The following is a 19,552-nucleotide window of genomic DNA, read 5'->3' as shown; positions in this document are numbered from 1 at the left end:
GCACGCTTGCATCTAATTGAAGCCCCGTCGAGCGCCGGATGCCGCCGCTGCAGCTCGACGAGGAGGGCAGTGATAAGGACAGCGACGTCGTCAGCCATCTCACACTCGCGCTGCCGGTGGCCGGTGGGTGCAGGCTTGGCGTCCGTCGAGATGCGCCGGCGCCGCCATGGGAGATCAGGAGCTGCGGCCTGCGGCTGGAAGCTTGCTGGTGGTCTTGTGCTGCGGAGGCTAGGGTTATTGGAGATACGGTAGTGGGCTGGGCCGAAAATATTTGGGCTGTTGGCCTGGCTGGAAGTTCGGGTTTTTTTAGAATTCGGGTACCAGGGTTTTAAACCCGAATTACCCGTAATAATTTCGGGTACCGGAACCTACTACCCAAAATAGTGATCGGGTTTTCGGGTTCGGGTTTTTTGGATTCGAGCTCGGATTTCTCGGGTTCGGGGTTCGGGTAATATGTTCAGCCATACTTGTAAGTGTCTGATCGAGCAGGTTGGCATACCTCGTCTTTAATATTTTTTATTGTGACGATAATCGCCAATCTTGGAATAATACTGTACGATCTGCAATAAATAATATTAACGCGATTTTACTGGATAGCCTTGAATGGTTTGTGTTAGTAAATTTTATAGAGAAGGACTCTAACTATCTTTGCAGCTGGCGGATGGATCAACGCGATTTTCTCGGATGCTGCAACCTCTCACGAGATTCATCTTTGGGTAATCTAGGAGGGATAATTGAAACTTGTGGCAAGGCGAAGAGTGGACTTAATAACGTGTGATCACGCTCAGGGAATTTAGCAGGGTATCAGTTGCTATAATTGAATTTATTTTGCTGTAAATATTTCTTCAAAGGAATCTCCATAGTCTCCACTTGGGCTGCAGGGCTAAGAAAGAGGCCCACAACATCTTTGGGCCTATCTCTCTCTCTCTCTCTCTCTCTCTCTCTCGTCCCCGCGGGCCGTCTCGCGCTCCTGCCGGCCGCGTCCCCGGCGGCCCCTAACGCCGTCAGCCGGCGCATCCTGCTTCTCGTGTCCTCGTGACCACTGACCCGGCATAGCATTGCGCCGACGCTGCTTGTCTCGGCGACGGTTCTAAACCCTAACTAGCCCCTCGGCCTGTGCGTCCTCCGCCACCGGCCGCTCCTCGATCTACCTCTGCAGACTGCAGCCACCGCCGCTCTTGTCTCGGCGAGCTGCTCCATGAGCCGGTCGGCGCCGGTGCCTGAAGTCGGTGAGGGTGATCCAGCCGGGAACCGGCATGTTACATTTGACTCCTCGTCCTTGATGAGCGGGGAAGCAGGTAACCATTTCTCTCTTCATCTTATTCTCGTGAGTTTATGCCTGATCCAATGCCACTCCCGCCTGTTTTGCTTCAGATTTTGAGATTTTTATTAGTTGGATTAGTTAAGGTAGTGTCCAATTGCTCATTCAGTTGGCTTCCACAGAACATTACTGTCACAGCTTCACAGTAGCTGATGAGTGGGTGGTATTAAGGTTAAGTATACTAATACATGGTAGCGTAGCATCCATAGAGAGCATAGAGATTTATCTTTGTAATGTAGTGTACCTAGGTAATTTGGAAGTATAGAATCCATAGCTACAGAATATGGACCCATGGATGGTGGATTAAGTTCAGGGGCAGTGTGATCTTTTATAACGTTGGCTATTGCACTGTTGGTTGTTATCTTTTCTTTGCAGTAGATCATCTGGTTCAGATAGAATTGCTTGGACAATAATAGCCTAGAGATTGCAAGTAGGAGTTAACATGATGATAATTAGCCACACTCTAGAATCTAGATATGAGTTTAGATGGAGTATAGATTATTTATCTTCATTGATTGCACATGCACCTAGCAAACAAATGATCATAATAAAGCCAACTTTGCTGCTTACCGTCATCCTCATATGAGATAATAGGAGCATGCCACCTTTTCAAGGGAAACATGAGCCATTTGTTTATCTTTGCAGGTATGCTCCATCAATCAGACACGCCTTCTTGCTCGGATGATTCTGAAGATACTGACGCCATTGATCCAACGGGCATATACACTATGGAAGAATTCATCACTGAGCAAAGTATATTGCACAATTTTCTTGAGCGGATCACTGTGAAGATTCAAGCGAAAATTGAAGGTCAACAAACTGGTACATCTCGCCGCCGGAGTGGCAGCAGGAGGTTTGTTGGGAGAAATCATGAACAGGGCCATGAACGGCTTGTTGCTGATTTCTTTTCTGAAAATCCCATCTGTAACGACCAACTCTTCCGAACAAGGTACCGGATGAGAAGACCCCTCTTTCTACGTATCGTCCATGCTCTAGGTGAGTGGTCTCCCTATTTCACCAGGAGGAGGGATGGTTTTTCTAGACAAGGGCTCTCACCTCTGCAGAAGTGCACAACGGCTATTCGTATGTTAGCTCGTGGATCCCCTGCAGATGCTGTTGATGAATATGTACAGATTGGTGAGAGTACAGCAATGGAATGTTTGGAGCGGTTCGCGGAAGGGCTGATTGACCAGTTTGGCAGCGAATATTTGCGATGCCCTACTAGTTCTGATATGCAGCATCTGCTACAAATTGGTGAGGAATGTGGCTTCCCAGGTATGCTGGGAAGCATTGGTTGTATGCATTGGGAGTGGGATGATTGCCCACCTAAATGGATGCGTCGACTTAATCATAGCGATTATGGTGCGGCCACAATGTTTCTTGAAGCTGTTGCTTCGCAAGACCTCTGGATATGGCATGGTTTCTTCGGTGTTGTTGGGTCCAACAGTGACATCATTATGCTCAATCAATCATTGTTCTTCACTGAGGTGTTGAAAGGACAAGCTCCTCGGGTGCAATTTTCCATCAACAAGAGACAATATGATATGGGCTACTATCTTGCTGATGGGATCTACCCAGAATGGACTGCATTCGTGAAGACAATACCTCATCCTCAAACAGAAAAGGAACGATTGTTTGCACAATATCAAGAAGAGGCAAGGAAAGGTACCCAACGAGCATTTGGAGTCCTGCGATCACGGTTTCCCATTGTTTGTGGTCCAATACGTTTTTTCCAACGAGCTACTCTTGGAAAAATCATACAAGCTTGCATCATACTCCATAACATGACAATTGAAGATGAGAAAGACATGGCAAGTGCTTATTTGGAACCAAGTGAACCTTCAGGCATATCTGCTATTCTACCATCAAACATAAACAATGGCCCTGCCGATTGCTTTGCCACTGTACTCCAGAGAAATGATACTATTTGTGCTCAACCAGCAAAAAACCAAGTAAGAAGGGACTTAATTGATCATATTTGGCAGCAATTTGGGCCATCGAGCGATGAGTGAAGTCTTCCTAGTTAAAACCGAGTCACATTGTGCCCCACAAAAAAAAAATTGAATTACGCTGTCATGTCCTTCAGTGGCGGAGCTAGAAATGAATCGAAGGGGGGGCTATTTTTCCCTGACTAAGAACCAAGGAGGAAGAAGTATGTTCCTCGCAGGTGGCGCTAGGGATTGGATCAACCACAAACTGATTGAGATTGATGGGTTGCGGCAGCCAGAGTCCGATTCATCTCCCAACCGGCTGCAGACGCCGGCGACCGGCAGACGATGGAGACCGTAGACCGGGGGGCGGGGGATGACGAGGCGACAAGGCATGAGCGGCGATGCGCCAGTCACCTCGGCGCTGCGTGCCGTCTGCAATTTCTAGCATGGCTGCCAGTCTGGGTGATTGGGTGTACACAAGATGAGCCTTGAAAGCTTCAATTTTGCATATATCTATGTATATACCTATGTGATTTTATTTTGATCTAAGGGGGGCAATGGGCCTCTTTTGCCGACATGTAGCTCCGCCACTGATGTCCTTTGCTGGATCATTGGCATGTCTCTTCTGTATCTTATTTAAATTTCATTATCTTTGCCTCCATTCATAATTGATCAAGTTTGATTTTGTTTATTGATGATATATTTGAACTAATTAAACATGTACCGCGAAACTAATAAATATGATAAACCCCTTCCTAATCTTAATTCCAACACCCATCACAATTCCAGTATGCCTTGCTTAGATCATATCTATTTTTTTTATGCTGTGGATTGATCTGTCAGTTACCCTCCACCTCCATCTGTAACTTTAGCTAGATTTAACTTTTTGCTACTTCTACGATGTGTTTTCGAAATTGTAGAGAAATTATAATCAACCAAGCATACTAGCATAGATTGCTGCCTTGATGCTTTCATCTGTGGAAGATGACATCATGTATTATTGACACATGGCATCTGCAGGATTATTATTCTTTTGAGTTGTATTTCAAATCTACAAGCCAACCACATCATTATATCGGAACAGTGTAAGCTGCAAGCCATACCCATAGTAGAGGTAAAGCAGTTCATAACTTTTTTTAAGAGTCTGAAAGAAAAGAGTATTTTTTTGGGGGGGGGGGGTGCCGAAGACAAGAGAGAAAGATGTGTACATACGAGAACACTATTGGGCTGCCCTGGTCCATATCGGGTTGGCCTGGATGGACAGTGTGGAATTGGGCCTGAAGCGATCTCACTCCGGTACCCTCTCCACTCCTCTTAACCCCACTCCGCCGCCGCCGCCGCCGAGTTCTCCGCGGTTCCATTCGCATCGGCAGCGCGTCTTCTACCCGAGCCGCCACCATGGTGAGACCTCCACCCCTTCTCCACGCGCGGGAGGTTGGCCGCCCGCTTGAGCGCCGGCAGGATGATTGCGTTTGCTGACTCGTTCGCGTTTCCCCCCTTTTATCGGCAGCCGAAGCAGATCCACGAGATCAAGGACTTCCTGCTGACGGCGCGGAGGAAGGACGCGCGGTCGGTGCGGATCAAGCGGGCCAAGGGCGCCGTCAAGTTCAAGGTTCGCTGCTCCAGGTACCTCTACACCCTCTGCGTCCACGACGCCGACAAGGCCACCAAGCTCAAGCAATCGCTCCCGCCAGGTTCGTGCTCCGTTGCTCCGTCAATGAACCCTTCATCCATCGGCTGCTAGACCTTTCGTTCGTTTTGCCTGCTTGCCAGTCGATTGTGTCGTCCCGGTGGTTTGGGATGAGTCACAACGGATGGCGGGTTTAGATCATGCCGCCCTGGCTAGGCTGAATACCTGTACTTGATTTGGTACAATGGGTTGTTTGCTGGTTGCATGCAAATCCTGCTAGTTTCATAATTACATTGACTTGTTCTATGTGTCATACGAATTTGATTGAGCCTAGAATCCAATGTCTGAGACATTCAGTATAATGGCAATGACACAGACACAAGCTACCATTGACAAATAAGTGGATAGTCATATAGGTTATTCTGGATAGTCTATATTCTAGATAGTCCTATATAGATAACGTATAATCATATTTTCATTCTGATGGCTTGCAGTTATTGTCGCTTGTCGCCAACTATTTGGTTTGTTGTCACTGTACCACAAAAATAGGATGATTGGCCCTTGGTCATAGTATGCTTATGACAGTACATATATGACTATTGTAACTTTGAGCTGGCGTTTATCCAACTATTGTTCAGACTATTGTAAGTTCTAACCTTAGATCCAAATAAGTCGCGCAGAATAAAATGCTTAGATTCATGCTGCAAATATGATCACACTGTTGACATGCTATGTGAATCCTGAAGTTTACATTTTCTGCATGGTGCCAAGTCATTTTGATATCAGGTCCAGTGTTCTGCATCTATTTCATTGCTTTTATGATGTGCGTACGTGTACGATTTGGTTGCTATTATAGTTCACACATACTGATTGTGATTTTTCCTTTTTGCAGGTTTGAGCGTTCAGGAGATTTAAGTAGCAAGCCGAACTACGCCTTTCGGTGTCAGAGATGTTTGCCCTCCAGTATTTCTTTAGTACAATGCATAGGTGGCTTAAGCCATGTTAAGTTTGAGTTTGATTGAAAAGTGTAATGTTGGAAGTGAATCAGTATTGGACCTATGATCCTGTAGTGTAATGGTACTCCCGTGCGGAGAAGATAACCGCCAATCAATATTGTTTTGAGTCTGAATTTTGTCGCCTATCAATATCGTTTTGAGTCTGAATTTTGTGAAATATATTCTGCTTTCTCCAGATTCCTTCTCTGTTCAAAATTCTGAGTTTACGCTGTGCAGCCATTCGAAAATCTTATATTCATGTATTTTATCTGTAATATCTTAGCAGTTCGAGATAACGTTTTGTTGTAATATTGATCAGATACAAGACTGAAAAATCGAGCAAAACGTTTGTTCATTGAAGCTTTAAGTGTTTTGAGGTTCTGGCGTTTAAGTTGAAATATTTTTTTTCGAGAAAACAAAATCTTAAGGAAAAAACTTCAAGTCAGTTATACTTTGCTTTTTTTTTGACACGTATATTTTGCTTTTGATGGTTTAGGGTCTGTTTGGCAAGGCTTCACTCCAATTGAAATGGATTCAAGTGTGGTTTCTTTGGTGGAGTGATTTCTCAGATGAAATGTCCAACATACCCTTTCCTATTTTTTTAAAGAAACCCTTTATTATTATTATCACATCCTCTTGTTGCTTGTTATCGGTTCGGTTACATTTTTTTACCACCTCCTTTTCTTCCTTTATTATCCGGCTCCATTGCTTTTTTTTACCGCACCTCTTTCCTACCCGTTCTTTCCTTATCCACGTCTCTTTCCTCTTGCTGGTCATCGCCATCCGGGCTGCGCGACGCATCGGTCCGGTCCTGCTCGGCCTCTGGCTGGCCGCTGCCTTCAGCATCAGCCCCCTCCGCGCGCGCCGCTGCGCGCCCGTCTCCCGCCCACCGCCGTGCACGCCGCCGGCCGCCACCGCCCGCGTCTGCGCACCCCGCGAGCTCCCGGCCACCCACCTGCCGCTCGCCTACTGCTCCCTCTGCCAGCCTCACTTCTCTCCCGAGGGCAAGGAGGGGAAACGGGGAGCAGGAGCCGCGCGGAGCCAATATTTTTGGCTCCCGCTCCGCCAAACTGCTCCAGTCAGCGGGATTTCAGGGGCTTAATATCAACTGTCAGATCCTTATCACTGTAATCCCTCCTTCCCCAATCCCCTGGCTAGCCGCTGCGAGCTCGGCGTGGGCGCCCTCCGCTTCCAAGCCCCTCGGCGAAGCGCCTCCTCCGTCCTCCCACGGCGTCCCTACCCGTGGCCCTGCGCCGGCGTCGACGCGTCTCGCAACGGCATGGTTGACTGCCCGCCGCTGCTTCTACCGGCCGCGCGGGTCGCCGCCGCCGTTCAATACCCCTGCTGCACCTCTCGCAGCAGCTTCAACCCGGGCCGTTCCCCCTTCTCCGTTTGTTTCAGCCGCCGCCGCCGGAGCTCTGTTCCTGGTGAGTCTGTCTCCTCATTCCTTCGTGCAAGCAACCATATGCAATCTGATATACGAAATTTCTGCAACCAAACCTCTTAATTTCAAGTTACATAAGATTAAATGAGGATGGATTTAGTTCAAGAGAAGAACTGCAGCTGGTTCTGCTAGTTTGGCTCAAAAAAGATTTGGTGATTTATGCGTTAGTTTTCTTATCCTCTGGATGAAACGTTGACAGACTTGGATCAACACAGTGCAATCTGCATCCGCTGGGACTGGAAACGAATCAAGTGTTGCAGATGAACCGGAGGCTGTCGAATGGGCTATGCAGGGTAACATTTCTGCTCGCATTCTTCACTTGTTGCATTTGCTAAGAGTAAGGCCACTAATTTTTATGGTACATAAACGCCCGGGATTCGACCAATATATAGCTTTGAAAAATGTTGCAGATTTTTACGCTTTGCGGAAGGAGGTTGAGTTGGCTATAGAGCGTGTCAGTGAAGTCAGGCAGTCTGCAGGTTTGGAACAGCTTATGGAGGAGATCGCTTCGCTTGAGAAGAAGTCAGCAGATAGTTCTTTGTGGGATGATCCTTCCAAGGCACAGGGGATACTAGTTTCTCTGACTGAGGTCAAAGACAGAGTCAAGCTTCTCAACGATTTTAAGTCACAGGTTTGAGTCCTCATGGCATTGCTGATGAACTCTACCATTTCACAGTTCCTATGATAATGGTTATGACACATTTGTAGCACCTGCATATTTATGCAATTCATGATAATTAATTGACAAGGATAAGAATCTACTGCACATGTCCCTGCTTCTGTTCTGAATTGTATATGCTATCACTTTTGGTGGAAGAAGAATGCCGTGTGGCAACAATTTGGTGTGCACACTACTAGTTCTTATCTGTAGTGTTTCTTTCTGCTGGTAGGTTGAAGAAGCAGAGATCATTGTGAAGCTTACTGAAGAATTAGATTCCATAGATACTGGTCTTCTTGAGGAGGCCTCAAAGATTATAAAGTCATTAAATAAGGCAATAGATAACTTTGAGATGACACAGCTTCTTTCTGGACCATATGACAAGGAAGGTGCTGTAATTAATATTTCTGCTGGTGCTGGTGGCACTGACGCTCAGGTAAGCATTCACTGTGTTACATGTTTTCTTTGTATCGATTGAGAATACGTCTTAGTTAAACTCACTATTGTTACGCATGATGGTCGTATTCACAAACAAAGATTGAACACTATTGTTAGTTTTTAAAGATTACATGTATTGTCATTTGGTACTTTACATAGGAAGAAATTAAGCTTGTTACTTTCTTTTCGTATTGCCAACTATAAACTTTGCAATAGCTTCCCTATGCAAATCTTAGTCTTATCTGTTCTCGTAAAACTAAAAAGGGCTGTCATGATACTATGAAGAGACACTAAAAATGAAAAACTAGTCCAGAGATGTTGGAAGTTTAGCAGTTTTGAAAAATACAAACAGTGAACCATGATGCAGGGATGGCATTCTTGATGACTACTCTATGCACTATGTTACTGGCTTGCAATATGCACTGATGCACATCGTGATTTGTTACATCTATGCTCTATATATGTAGATATATAGTTATGTACTGGTCTCGTGTAAGAATGGCAATGGCTGAAATTTTCAATTGGAAGCATGTGTTTGCTTACACGAAGTATGCTAGCATTCTGTTAAAGCTTTATTCGGCCTTTGCAGGATTGGGCTGACATGTTACTAAGGATGTATGTAAGGTGGGGAGAGAAGCAGCGTTACAAGACGAGTAGTTGAGAAATCACCTGGTGAAGAGGCTGGTATAAAATCAGCAACAGTTGAACTAGAGGGAAGATATGCCTATGGCTATCTCTCTGGTGAGAAAGGAACACACAGGATTGTCCGTCAGTCACCATTTAACGCTAAAGGGCTTCGGCAGGTAATATTTTCATTTCACAGTTCTAGTTCAGTAAATTTATCAGCACGTTTTCATGAGCTAAATGGGGTAAGACTGTCCTTCCTTTCCAATTCTTAGTTTTCTGCTATATGTACTAATTTATGCAGACACGCTTTGTTGGTGTTGAGGTTATACCTCTTCTACCGGAGGAATCCATGGCTGTGGAAATACCTGAAGAGGACCTGGAGATAAGCTTCACAAGAGCTGGAGGTAAAGGAGGCCAGAATGTGAATAAGGTGGAAACGGCTGTTCGCATGGTCCATATTCCTACTGGCATTGCAGTTCGTTGCTCAGGTACACCATTCCAGGCCAGCCTGCACCACATATGCTGAATATAGTCATGGAAAAGTAACAAAATGTAGTAATGAATTGGTAGTAAGAAAAAGATTTGAAAAACTAAATGATGCCCTCCTGAAATTACAAGAATTTTTTACCCCTTAATCTTGACCATATTTGATAGGAAATATTTTCTCAGCCTTTTCTAATTCCGGGTTGTCAGTCCCGCACAATAAGATATCTTTAAAATCAAGAATTGGAAGCAACTGCAGTTTATATGACATAAACCTGACGTTTGTTTTTGCAATGCTCAACTTTGCAGAGGAGAGGAGTCAGCTGGCCAACAAAATAAAGGCTCTCAGTCGGCTTAAAGCGAAGCTGCTGGTGATCGCGGAGGAACAACGTGCATCGGAGATCAAGCAGATCCGTGGCGACATGGTGAAGGCGGAATGGGGGCAGCAAATACGCAACTACGTCTTCCACCCGTACAAGCTCGTCAAGGACGTCCGGACGGGGTGCGAAACTTCGGACATCGCTGGCGTCATGGATGGTGAACTCGACCCCTTTGTCAAAGCGTACCTCAGGTATAAGCTCACCGCAGCAACTTCCAGCTGATGTTGAGGAGCAAAGCGACAAGTGACTGCCTCCTATCCAGTAGTATCCATTTGTGGTGCAAAGTTCATCGTTTTTTTTTCTTTTCCTGATGTAGTAGACTTTCATTCATAGTAGTAGCATCTTATTTCTTGATTTAGGAATCGTAATGGATAAAACCAAAATGGATAAGGTTTGGGTAGGTCCCACTCGTCAGTGGCTATAGAAGAAGTGGGTAGGGTAGATTTGAGTAAAAAAAACGTAGATGACTGAGATATAGAGGATGACGAGTGCGGAAGAATTAGAAATAGATGAGAGAATCTCCATGACCACGGAATCATTATTTTAGAGGATAAATTTTTAAAGAATAACGAGTACGGATAGCTCAAATTGAGGTTTCTAATCCGCGCGCGCCAGCACGTCTCCCGGTGAACTATCTGACAACCTTCCACAGTCCCACTGTTCCACCGCCCCACGTTTTCTCTTTTATCGTTTTCCTTTAAGATTAGGCAAGTAGCGTGCAGGCCCCACAACCAGCATGGACCTTGGCTGCTCCGTGCCCAGCGGCCAGCTCGGCAGCTCCACGCCTCCACCCCATCCCACTAAGGGCCGTGTGTGTGGTTACGTGTCACATCAAAATTATATAAAAGAAACAAATATCTGCATGGAGTATAAATGAAGTCTATTTTTAATTTTTTTTCAGAAATGGGTGTAATTTTTCGCGACGAATCTAATGACGGTAATTAATACATAATTTGCTGTATTGATGCTACAGTAATCATCCTTTAATTGTGCGGTCGAAAGTTTTATTAGATTGGTCTTGCGAATTTATCAGGGGTACTGCATGTAGTTTTGTAATTAAATTTATTTAATACTCTAAATTAGTAGTCAAAGATATAATAAAAAATTTCATCCCAAACTAAACATGGGCTAGGCCTCCTGGTTGGCGACGTGGCCGGCTCAACTAGTTTTTTAATAGATAAATAGTGCAGAATACTTTTCGCTGGGCGAGAAGGCTCTTCCCTCCCACGCACGCGACTCGAGGCACTGCTGCTACCAGTCATCTAGCGAAATCGCACTGCAACACCTGGAGGAGGCAGAGTTGATGTTGGGTGTGTTTAGATCCCAAAAAATTTCAAAAAATCGCATCGAAATATTAAATATAACAAATGATCTATGTATGGAGTACTAAATGTAGGTAATTAAAAAAATTAATTACATAGTTTTGATGTACGTTGCGAGACGAATCTTTTGAGCCTAGTTAGGTCATGGTATGACAATATTTACCACAAATAAACGAAATGTGCTACAATGTGCTATAGTGTTCGATGTGATTTTTTCTACCCGTTTTCCAGGGATAAACACAGCCGTGGTGTTGTTCCCGTGAAGGACATGAAAAATAGAAGCTGTCGGGGGAACCCACGCCCGGGAGCACGAGCCACGCGGTCGGAAAATCGACCGCTCGGACGCTCGCCGGCGCTCGCGTGCGGAACTGGATTTCTGGAAGTTCAACAGTGTTGAATCAACACGGTTTGACTTTACACGACGCGGCTGTGGACTAGAAAACGGAGCTCCATTCGTTGCGTTTCCTTGCGAAGGCCTCGCCAGGAGTCTCGTTTTCCTTCTCACCTGGCAGGCTGGCACCCAGCTAACATTTCGACGAACTCGGAATTGTAGAAGTTTCCAGGTAAAAGGAGTTATTGCTAGTGACCAAGTTTTTGCTTGGCGATCGATAGCTTGGTACATGCCTACAGGGCCGGCCAGGAGCCCAGGAGAGGAAGTTTATTGACATCTCTTTGTTTTTCTTGAGTTCTTGCAGGCTTGTACCCCCTTGTCGACTGACAGGCGAGGGGCATGCATAGATGGCCGATCCGGTGGCCGGCGTGGAGAAGATCGTGAAGCTTGGGCTCGCGATCAAGGAAGCGGTGGACACGGTTCGCCACAACGAGGAGGACTGCCGCGAGATCAGGAACAGGGTGCTCAGACTCAGCGATATCCTGTCGCAGCTGCAGCAGACGGGGATGATGAACGACAGCCCGGCGCTGGGCGGCGCGCTGGGGGATCTGGAGGAGTGCCTCCATCAGGCACTTGAGCTCGTCATGGCCTGCCAGGAGAGGAGCGCCATCCGCCGCCTTGTCGCGGCGGGGGACCTGTCCAAACAGCTGCGCCGGGTGAAAGATGACATCCTCAGCAAAGTCATGCTGGCGTCCTTCGCTATCAATGCCCACACCACCATTGTGTTACTAAACACCCAGCAGGCTGGCGGCCAGCCTCTGCTCCGGCAGCAAGAGGTACCATTGCTTAGCAGCATCTGTAACTTTTGGTCACGGGTCGTTTTAATGAGTCCTTGGTGAATATCTTCGGAACTATTTTTTGCTCGAATAGGGGATGTAGAAGTTTTAATTTCCTTGAGTCATTTTCCTATTTCAGGATACACGAGTGACCGAGACATCACTTAACAGCAATTATTCAACTAATCATGCCAGGTCAGATATATATGTCCCTCTTTTATGGCACTATGATCTAATAAGATACAGAATTATATATACCAGAACCTTCAAAATTGTAAGTATTGTCTAAAGTCACTTGTAATCTTAATTTTTAGAAGTTAATGTACTTTTAGATTATTCGCTGATGTCGGTGGTTCAAAAGCAAAGTCAAGTACTCCCTCCGTTCCAAATTATAAGTCATTTCATGAATCTTGGATAGTCAAACCATCTCAAAGTTTGACCAAAATTATAGAGAGAAATCTAAAGATTTATGACATCAAATAGGTGCACTATGAAAATATAGCTAACAAAGAATCTAATGATACATAATTGGTATCATAAATGTTATTATCTTGTCATATAAATTTGGTCAAACTTGAAAAACTTTGACTCTCCAAGATTCTTGAAATGACTTATAATTTGGAACAGAGGGAGTATTATATATTGACAACCAATTTTTATTGTTCAACTGATGAGCTGTTGAGTCATTGAGCTTTGAGTGTAGAATTAATCCACAATTTTACAATATCTACTACATGAGGCTTGATACGTTGCTTGAGAGGAACCACCGGTTCCTCCCTCCGCAAAGTTTCTAGAGCTTTGATTTAATCAAAGGTGTTTTATTTAACCGAGGGCAATTTAGTCATTTTATCCAGCACAAATACGGGACTGGCCGCCAGCGGTGGCAGCAATGAAGATGGGTGACTTCGATCGATCGATTGTTATTGGTTGAAAGTAGGGATGCAAGTCCCACTTCTTTTGGGGTCGATCTAAAATTTGATAAAATGGACTAGAATAGCATGCTACGTAATTAATTTGGGAGAGAAAATGAACTAAAATGACAAACCCAAAAATACAAGTAGGTACCCACTTGCATCCCTAATTGAAAGGATAAAAAATACTAAAATACTTACTATTATTTTTATGAGTGGTTCCTGGTCCACATAATAATAGGTTCCGGTCGACGTTTTATGTTCTTCGTAACTGGTTCCTCCTAATTTTTAGCCATTGGATCTGAACTCTTTAACGGCTCTTAAAATTTCTCAAATTACATAGGCTATTGAACGACAAGAGGTAGATTTCAAAATGCATGTCTACTATCTTTTTATCTATTTCGATTGATTACCTGCATTACAATATCCCTCTACTTTGGATGGACATGGCAGATCTGAATTGAACGGTGAGAGGAACAACCTAACAGGAAGCCAAGCGCAGTTTGCTCCCGTGCTAGGTGAGTTGCTTCTTCTGTTATTTTTGTTGGCATCAATAGGCTAGCTAGTGTACATGTTATTATCAATGCTCGTCACATCTTTTCTTTAAAGCTATCAGTATTTACCACTTTGCTACATCAGACCATAAATATATATTACAGCTACAGTTCACAATTGAATCCATTCGTTTCCCATCAGCATTCAAAGAGTTCAAGTTATCTGAGTTGGAGGTCGCTACAAATAACTTTGCACCTGAAAACATCATTGGCCGGGGTGGTCATTCTACTGTCTACAAGGTTTGCTTATTTTGTTTCGGATTATTCATATGATCGTTGCCATTGCTGGTAGGAGTGACCAGAAAAAAAGGGAAATCAAAATTGGATCGAAATAACCTATGTATGGCTTATTGAGGCTCAATAGTTTTTCCTTTGGTTTTTAGAATAGGCTTGGTTGGCTTTTTGTTTATATTTTGGTTCTTAACTTCGAATAGAATTATGGTTTACAACAACTTGGCTTATTATGATATTATCACCACAGAAATTAGGTCTTGGACTTCTTGTGATTTTGTCATATTGTTTGATCATATGTCTGTATTGTGTTGCACTTGCAATGATGTGCTTATTTGCCAACTATACCATTGAATTTTCTCAAAAAGCAGGTTTCATTGACTTGTACAGTTTTGGTTAAAAGAATAACAAAAAAACCAAACTAGAATAGTTCTATAGTTTAGGGTTTAGATTTTTTTTATTTTTGTATATAGTTATTATTGTGGTTCCTAGTTTCTAAAAAGACAATTTTTAAAAGAAAAAAAATTGAACTCTAATAAGTTAATAACTGCATAAAACTAAGGGGTTGTTTGGTTCGAGGGGCTAAACTTTAGTCCATGTCATATCAAAGAGAATCTTAGTATTTACAAGTATTAAATAAAGGTTAATTATAAAACTAACTGCAGAACCCTGGGGCTAAACTACGAGACGAATCTAATGAGATATATTAATCCATAATTAGCGGATGGTTACTATAGCATTACTGTAACAAATTATGGATTAATTAGGCTCATTAGATTCGTCTCGCGAATTAGCACTCAGCTGTCAAAAAAATTTTATAAACTGATTTTATTTAATACTCCAAAACAGTAAGATTCTTTTTGATGTGACAGGGACTTAAAAAGTCCGTGGAAACAAACAAGGCCTAATAATCCGTACTAATCCTGGAAGATCCTAGATCCTATTCAACTCACAAAATATATGAACTAATGCGCTACGTCAGCAAAAACGGTGATATGACAGGGTTTTAATGAGAAAAGAGAAGAGATGAGTTTCATAGGGATGAAACTAGGTATGCACCGGTTCCCAGACTATATATGATACTAGCATTGAGAGCCAGATAGTTTCATTTCAGCTAACTGTGTCTAATCAGATGCACTGCAGTTAAATGTTACGTGTAGCCTATGAAACCGGGAAATAAATTGTGTGCATTGAGACATCTTCTTTCATTTCATCAACCTAATCCCCTTTAGACTAATTCCAGTGGAGAGTTTCATATTGATATTTCCAAGATAGCCATATAAGCAAGAAGACTATAAAATAATATAATAATGTTTGAAACTCTCTCCCAATGCATATTTTCATATTGTCGTTTCCTAGGATCTATGTTGCATTTACTTTCAAGACTCATAAAGTGTTGTATTCGTGTAGAGAGAGTTTCATCTAGATAAAGTTGGTTTCTTCTTTTTATTCTTAAATTATATGTGATGTCATCATATAATTCTACATGGCATGTAATTAACGTGCATGAAACTCAGAAATGACCTTAGATGATACAGCACACCCTTGAAAATAGTGCAATGAAGCTAGCATTGAATTAAGAAGGGCAATCCCAACCCATAGTTTCTATGGGTATTGTATCTATATTGTCATATCATTAAGATATCACCTTTAGAAACTACACTCTACAACTCATGATGTTTTGCTGTGGATTTCTATTAAACTCACTCTCTGTTTTCCACCTATCATATTTATTCTTCATTTATTATGAAGACACTATCTCACTCCCAATGGACAACTTGTAGTGTCTAGCGTATTGGTTTACGTATTGACACTAAGTCTTGCATGAAACCCAATTTCTTCCTCTCTACTCTCACTCATCTATTATGGTGCCACATAAGCTAAAAGTCTTATGTGGCGGTATAATTAATATGATGAAAACCATCCTACATGGAGAGTTGGGATGCGCTAAGCCAATCTCAATGGGAGTATCATAGAAGTATCATGAGCATTAAATGTCATGTCACATCAGCAAATTTGCTAATACGACAGAGTCACTTATGAGGAAAGAGGAGGAAGAGTTTTATGGGATGATAGAGTGTCCTCCGGCACAACAGTTACCAAGTTTCTAATCTTGGTAACTGTGCGATGACACGATAGCTTTGTGCCGCAAAAAGCTTTCAATGTTTTATGACTCTTTATTCCTTTTATTGCACTCGGAATACATCGGGCCTCTGTGGCTGGCCACAGATGTCCCTATAGTGGCTTGAACTTTAGGGAGACATAAGCCTACTACCCCTAAGTCCAGTCTTAGTGCACAGTTTTATAGTACAATTATCAAAACTGAAAACTAGGTAACTGTGTCGACTGAATTTTATAGGAATAAAACTCCACTCTCATCTATAAAATTTCCTCCTCTCATTCCTCGTTGAAGGCTTTATAGTTAGGTCTTCCATCTCTCTCTCTCTCTCTCTCTCTCTCTCTCTCTCTCTCTCTCTCAACCTAGGGCCAGTTTCTGGGTGGTGGTGTGTGGGGACATTGTGCTCTCTCAAAAAAAAAAACCCTTTACGGAGAACTCCCGTTAGTGGCGGAGTTGGAATTAAAATCCACCTTGACGAACCTACAGACCTCCAGACAGGTTCCATGGCGCAGGGAACCTACACACAAACACACCTCCAGGGGGTTCGTCGGCTCACAGGTACGACAACTACCATGGCTCATCATACTGGTGGTCCGCCATAGAACCCTTATGCAAGGGTGCTAGGGCGCAAGATGTTGCTACATCGATGGTGTAGATGAGGCTTAGTTGTTTTTTGTTGGTGGGTTGGTGTTTCTTGCTAGTAATACTATTTTGTGTGGGCTCTTTGTTGTAATACTTCTTCTCTATCAATATATGCTCGGTAGCTCTTGCCGGTTGCTTTTTTTTAAAAAAATATTAACTTTACATTTTGTGTTTTCAGGGTGTATTAAACGATGGAAATGTGGTTTCCATCAAGCCATTTTTAAAGTCACCTGTCTTGAGCTGGGCACGCTCTTATGATATTCATCTTCTTATTTCAAAGCTTCAGAACAAAAACGTAGTGAAAATTATGGGATATGTCGCCCCTGAAGTCCAAACTCCATCATTTTCATGGGTGTCGTGGTTTTTTAAATGGAAAGAACATCCAGTTACAGAAAGGGAATGTTTTTGGGTTGAAGAATACGTGCCGAATGGAAGCTTGGATAAGATTATCTATGGCATGTTTCCACTGAAACATTTTATCACAGTTCACGTCTTGGCTAAGTTTCTTTTTTCTAAATTAACCTTGCTGTATACCGTTCGTAATAGTTCCTGCCCGTGATATAGTTTATATTTTGCAGAGCGTCAACTTGATTGGCCCACTCTTTCCCGGATAATTGGTGGTGTAGCCCAGGGCATGCATTGCCTACATGAACAAGGCATTGTCCATATGGATATGAAACCAAGCAATATCCTCTTGGATTCTGACATGAATCCTAAGATTGTTGATTTTGGAATATCACAAGTGTTGAATGACAATCAGGTCACCCGTGATAATAAGCTGGTTACTTCAGACAACGGGTTAAGTGATAACGAGCGGATACACAGTGATCATATTTTAAGAGGCACGATGTAATTAAGACTTTCTTCCATAAATAATTTCATTGGCATGCGTACATACCTGCATGGATCATGTTTTGCTTCATTCTATTCACCTAAGGCATTTATTTTTTACTTAACTATTCAGGGCATATATAGCTCCAGAATATCTAGCAGATGGTGCTGTGTTAAAGAAGAATGATGTCTACGCTTTTGGCATCACCCTCCTTGAGACTGTTGGCAGTATTCGCATGTTTAAACCACCTGGGGAATGCCGTTTAGATGAATGGGTAAGTATTAAGCACACGTCCATATCTACACCGCAACAACTGTTAATTATTGATTCATGGTTAATTCCAGAATCCAACTGATGATCCTGGAATATATGATTTGTTATCAGGCTTCTGCTTGGGAAGATGGAGTGATTGAGGGGTTATTTGATTCAATGCTGTATGACCAGTCTCAGCTAACGGAGATCAAGAGGTGCGTAGAGGTAGGATTGCTGTGCGCTCAGCGTGATCCAGCAAACCGCCCCATCATGGCAGATGTTCTTCAGATGCTATGTGGTCCCAAAAGATTCCGCGGTATTTGCAGATGTCCATCAGAAGACCGGCTGCTCCCAATTCTACATGTGCTCCCAGCCTCCTTCTGCCCTGTCAGACGTGTTAAGCCCCAGATGAGATACAAGGATGAGGGAGAATAAACTCTGCTCGCCCTGCCTTGTTCTACCTGGGGAGCCGGGAGATTTCCTGCGTGCACTGGATAGACATATCATGTGTGTGTGTGTGATTGTTCATCTCTAAACTGAACTACTCAGTGTGCATATGTGGGGTGGTCATATGGGAATGACTATAGTAAGAAGAAACCATGAATGTTGTATTTGGAGCATAGCAGCGTGGCATTACTTTTCAACTCGGCTATGTGGTTTATGCAGTCAGAATTGTGTTTTATTGTTCTTCGTTCTATGAATCCCAGTTTGTTGTTATGCTGACTTCAGTTTCCAGGGTATAGAATTACTACGTTAATTCAAAAACAAAATAGAGTTTATGATGATCTATCGATCTAGACTAAGAAAAAGTCTATATCAAATCTACATCTATATCTATTTCTAGAGCACGTAACGTTTTCATCTAAATTTTTGTTTAGTCTGGCTTTGTGTCATCTATTCCGCATGCGAGTCGGACTAGCCATCCTTCCATGACTTGATCATGTATCTGATATTTATATCAACTTTGTCCGTAGCAAGAGCACGAATATATTTGCCTAGTCTATCTCTATCTATATCTCTACTTACTCCCTTCATATTGTAAAGGAAGTCGTTTTGAGTTTGCCTTAAGTCAAATATTTTAAACTTTGACTATAAATAAATTCTTTTGGGCTGATTTTAGAAATATAAAAGCGCTATAAGTAGATTTATCTTGAAATGTATTTTTGTAAAAATATATGTTGACAATATTTTATATTTTTTAGTAAAAAGTTAGTGGTCAAAATTGTTTTTGAGACCGTGTCGATGTCCGAAACAACTTCCTTTTTACAATACGGAGGGAGTATTTCTAAAGCAGGCAATGTTTCATTCCGTCAATCGGAATTCTAAGTTCAGAAAAATCAGTTCGAATTCTAATCAGAACCTGAATCAATCAATCAAAATTCCAATCAGAGTATGGACAATTAATATCTCGTACAATCACAGCATGACCTACAAATGAAGTGAATGAATCCAACTGTACCTGCACCCTGGCCGAGAATCGCCGGATCTCGAATCGGAAAGACCCATAAATCAAATCAGGGGGGGGAGAAGAACACCGGCCGGTAAAAAAATTCACAGCAATACACAAAGTATGGAGAATAAATGATATTTTCTAGATTTTTATTGGTATCCACAC

The 19,552-nt window shown here is 42.9% G+C and overlaps 2 protein-coding genes and 1 pseudogene across 3 annotated transcripts; all 3 read left to right on the top strand.

Annotated features, from left to right (window-relative positions):
* Window positions 1-1,026: 1,026 nt before the first annotated feature.
* Window positions 1,027-3,943, top strand: LOC120690692. Its single transcript, XM_039973448.1, has 2 exons — window positions 1,027-1,298; window positions 1,967-3,943. The coding sequence occupies exons 1-2, from the start codon at window positions 1,199-1,201 to the stop codon at window positions 3,331-3,333; spliced, it is 1,467 nt and encodes a 488-aa protein (XP_039829382.1). The 5' UTR covers window positions 1,027-1,198; the 3' UTR covers window positions 3,334-3,943.
* Window positions 3,944-4,491: 548 nt separating this feature from the next.
* On the top strand, window positions 4,492-6,057 carry LOC120690686 (60S ribosomal protein L38-like). The gene is made up of 3 exons (XM_039973434.1): window positions 4,492-4,653; window positions 4,763-4,946; window positions 5,775-6,057. The coding sequence occupies exons 1-3, from the start codon at window positions 4,651-4,653 to the stop codon at window positions 5,795-5,797; spliced, it is 210 nt and encodes a 69-aa protein (XP_039829368.1). The 5' UTR covers window positions 4,492-4,650; the 3' UTR covers window positions 5,798-6,057.
* Window positions 6,058-7,019: 962 nt separating this feature from the next.
* Window positions 7,020-18,660, top strand: LOC120690676 (annotated as a pseudogene). The gene is made up of 13 exons (XR_005681866.1): window positions 7,020-7,304; window positions 7,537-7,614; window positions 7,732-7,952; window positions 8,212-8,415; window positions 9,007-9,220; window positions 9,346-9,532; window positions 9,837-10,098; window positions 13,761-13,825; window positions 14,004-14,101; window positions 17,032-17,308; window positions 17,432-17,702; window positions 17,818-17,959; window positions 18,070-18,660. The product of XR_005681866.1 is annotated as a peptide chain release factor PrfB1, chloroplastic-like (transcript).
* The last annotated feature ends 892 nt before the right edge of the window (window positions 18,661-19,552 follow it).

Source organism: Panicum virgatum, chromosome 2K (assembly GCF_016808335.1).
Source record: "Panicum virgatum strain AP13 chromosome 2K, P.virgatum_v5, whole genome shotgun sequence".
Taxonomy (NCBI): domain Eukaryota; kingdom Viridiplantae; phylum Streptophyta; class Magnoliopsida; order Poales; family Poaceae; genus Panicum; species Panicum virgatum.
The sequence above is the reverse complement of the archived record's forward strand: the minus strand, read 5'-3'. Positions and strand labels throughout refer to the sequence as shown.

Coding starts and splice junctions, on each gene's coding strand:
- LOC120690692 (XM_039973448.1), top strand. CDS start 1,199: ATGAGCCGGTCGGCGCCGGTGCCTGAAGTCGGTGAGGGTGATCCAGCC. Junction 1,299..1,966: donor CTTGATGAGCGGGGAAGCAG/GTAACCATTTCT, acceptor TTATCTTTGCAG/GTATGCTCCATCAATCAGAC.
- LOC120690686 (XM_039973434.1), top strand. Junction 4,947..5,774: donor CAAGCAATCGCTCCCGCCAG/GTTCGTGCTCCG, acceptor TCCTTTTTGCAG/GTTTGAGCGTTCAGGAGATT.